The following is a 2503-nucleotide window of genomic DNA, read 5'->3' as shown; positions in this document are numbered from 1 at the left end:
ACCAATATTTTGAATAATGATATGGTGTGCAGATTTGAAGTCGAGTCCTTTTATGTTATCGTTTCGGGTATCAAATAGGAACTAAAAATGTAGTGGCCTCCAGAATAAAGCGAAAAATTTAGTTATTTCTCGTTACTCGCGACCACAGTAAACATAAAATTTGATAAAGATTGGATCATAAATTGAACTATAACGCATAATTGTCTTAAATTACAAATTTTATTGTAGTTGTAATTATTATACTCCATTCATAATGTGAAAAAGAATCAAAATGTTCAAATTTCTACTCCACATTTTAAATGCATCGTATCATTCCGGGGATGCTGATGAGGTCAACTAATATTAAAAACCTAATTTAGGGCCCCGCAAGCCACGAACGAGCGGAAAAATACATACTCTTAACAGTAACGTTACATGGGAAGAACCCAACTTTCTGTTCTGATTTGAGAATGTTTCCATTTTTCAATGGAGCAATATAGCTGTATGGAATAATAAACTACGAATCGCCTTAAATGACAATTTATCTTTACGAAACATAACGTCGGTTTCCCTCCATGTTCCGTTCAAAATTTATTCACCTATCGAATCAATAGAGTCGATTTTTAAGCATCCGCTTTCGGTGCGGTTTTTTTGTTGGCTGGTTCGTCTCCGCTCGCTTCTTCAGTTTTTCGCTTTTTCCCACCGCTGTTGTTGCTGTTCTTATTGTGTTTGCCGCCCTTCTGGTGTCGTCCTCTATTACGGGCGTTATTAAAAGTTCGCCGCGCTTGCTGTTCCTTCACTACCTTGCGGAGAAATTCTGTCTCCTCATCTCCTTCCAGCAGTCGTGCTGTGATGTCCTCATCGTCAATTTTAATCTACAAAAAAACAAATTGTGATCACCCTAACAAAATTAATATTTTTTAAAATCGACATACTTTACTATCCGTCAACTTTTCAATAAATTTCTTGCCCACATTTTCAGCAACAAAACGCACAACACCACTGCTGTCGGATTTCTGGTAATCGATGTATGCCACTTCGAGACTTTCATCCAACTTATGGATGGTATCTTTGATTGTACCGAAGGTAGTTTCCTTTCCGAAACCATCCAGATGGACACAAGCTCCTTTGGGCAGATGAGTGATGTCCAACTTGTCCTCTTCCTTCTTTTTATCTTTCTTCTTACGCTCAGTCTTCTTTTCCTCGAAATAATCGTCCTGCATCTTACGAATCAACACCTTTCCCTTATACTCAAGTTTATCCTTCAGTAAAAATTCTGCACATTGTTCTTTAGTCGCAAAAGTAACGAAAACGCTTCCCTTGAACAAGTATTTTTTGGTCGCCTTGTCGTGATATTTTCTCATAACAATGTTCGTGACATTCTCGAACGGCTCGAAGAATTCAATCAACTCGCTCATTTGGGTGCCGTCCTGCGCCGCAAATCCCTTCACGTAAACCGTACGTGCATAAATCTCCTTTCGTGTTTCTTCGTTCTGTTCCGGGATTGGTCTCTCTGGATGCCGACGTAACTTTTCACGATCCTCACTTATCTCAATGAGTCCTTCGTCTGATTTCTCGATCGCATCGACTATAACCTTTTTGTCCTCGCTCAATGCTTTTAGCCGTTTGAACGTGAGCAGCACCTCAAGAGTCACCCAGCCGTCATCCTTCGTAGTCTGCTCAAGTAGAAACTTATCGCGGGCTAGATTAGCGTCTCCGAAATAATATTCCAGCTGGCGTATTATAGATGCCTCCAGTTTGGACACATTCTCGGGCTGAGATGTTTCCTCGGCAGCAACCGTAGATTCCTCGGTTTTAACAGGCTCCTCGGTGGAAGCAACTTTAGTTTCCGCTTCGGTCATCTTGATCTAAAAAAAACATGAAGTATCAGCACTCAATGAACAATATTTAAAGGTTATGAACAAGCGATCTGTACCGTGCCGGTACAGATTTGTAGTTTTCGACCTAAATGTGGTTTGGTGAGCACATCCTGCACGAAAGTATACAACACCCCTGAAGAATGAATTACCTGTTCTGCACTATTGAGAATAATACCAAATAAATTAACAATGCACGTGTAAACCTCCGGATTGAAAACAAGAAAATGATTAAACGATGGAAGCACGCTTTATTTAACTAAATGACAGGTATTTAGAGGCGAATGAACTGCAAAGTTTAAAGCCTCTTAAAAACAAAGAAAGAAGAAGAAGAAGAATGACAGGTATAATTTTCTGACAGCATTATTTTAAAACTGTTAAACGTCAATTTTCGATACGTGCATTCAGTGGTGCCAGGTTTAATAACCTCGACAAAATTTACTGCTTACACATTATCGTTCTGCAAAAATATTTCGAAGCAGCTCTCGGTTTGGTATAATCGCGAGAGTTTTACCTTTTTCTAGAAAATTTCAATTATCTCATAAAAATTTTTAAAGAGAAGTGTACAAGACATAGCCGCTTTGTTTACTCCTCCATTTAAAAATAAAGAAAATAATTGAATAACTTTTTCATTCCATTTTAAGTTT

The 2503-nt window shown here is 38.5% G+C and overlaps 1 protein-coding gene across 2 annotated transcripts; it reads right to left on the bottom strand.

The window, feature by feature from the left end:
- Positions 1-200: 200 nt before the first annotated feature.
- On the bottom strand, positions 201-2154 carry LOC129776262 (la protein homolog). Of its 2 annotated transcripts, none has more exons than XM_055781808.1 (3): positions 2009-2154; positions 915-1847; positions 201-854 (listed from the first exon to the last, which is right to left on the bottom strand). In XM_055781808.1, the coding sequence occupies exons 2-3, from the start codon at positions 1839-1841 to the stop codon at positions 603-605; spliced, it is 1179 nt and encodes a 392-aa protein (XP_055637783.1). In that variant the 5' UTR covers positions 1842-1847; positions 2009-2154; the 3' UTR covers positions 201-602. The 2 variants fall into 2 exon arrangements, with proteins under 2 accessions (XP_055637783.1, XP_055637784.1); XM_055781809.1 differs by lacking the exon at positions 2009-2154 and adding an exon at positions 1916-1936.
- Positions 2155-2503: the final 349 nt, after the last annotated feature.

Source organism: Toxorhynchites rutilus, chromosome 3 (assembly GCF_029784135.1).
Source record: "Toxorhynchites rutilus septentrionalis strain SRP chromosome 3, ASM2978413v1, whole genome shotgun sequence".
Lineage (NCBI taxonomy): Eukaryota > Metazoa > Arthropoda > Insecta > Diptera > Culicidae > Toxorhynchites > Toxorhynchites rutilus.
The sequence above is the reverse complement of the archived record's forward strand: the minus strand, read 5'-3'. Positions and strand labels throughout refer to the sequence as shown.

What these genes read in the sequence shown, in the direction of transcription:
- LOC129776262 (XM_055781808.1), bottom strand. Translation starts at nt 1,841, where the DNA reads ATGACCGAAGCGGAAACTAAAGTTGCTTCCACCGAGGAGCCTGTTAAA. An exon ending in AAAAGTTGACGGATAGTAAA is followed by an intron (nt 855 to 914) that starts GTATGTCGATTT and finishes GTTTTTTTGTAG; the next exon opens with ATTAAAATTGACGATGAGGA.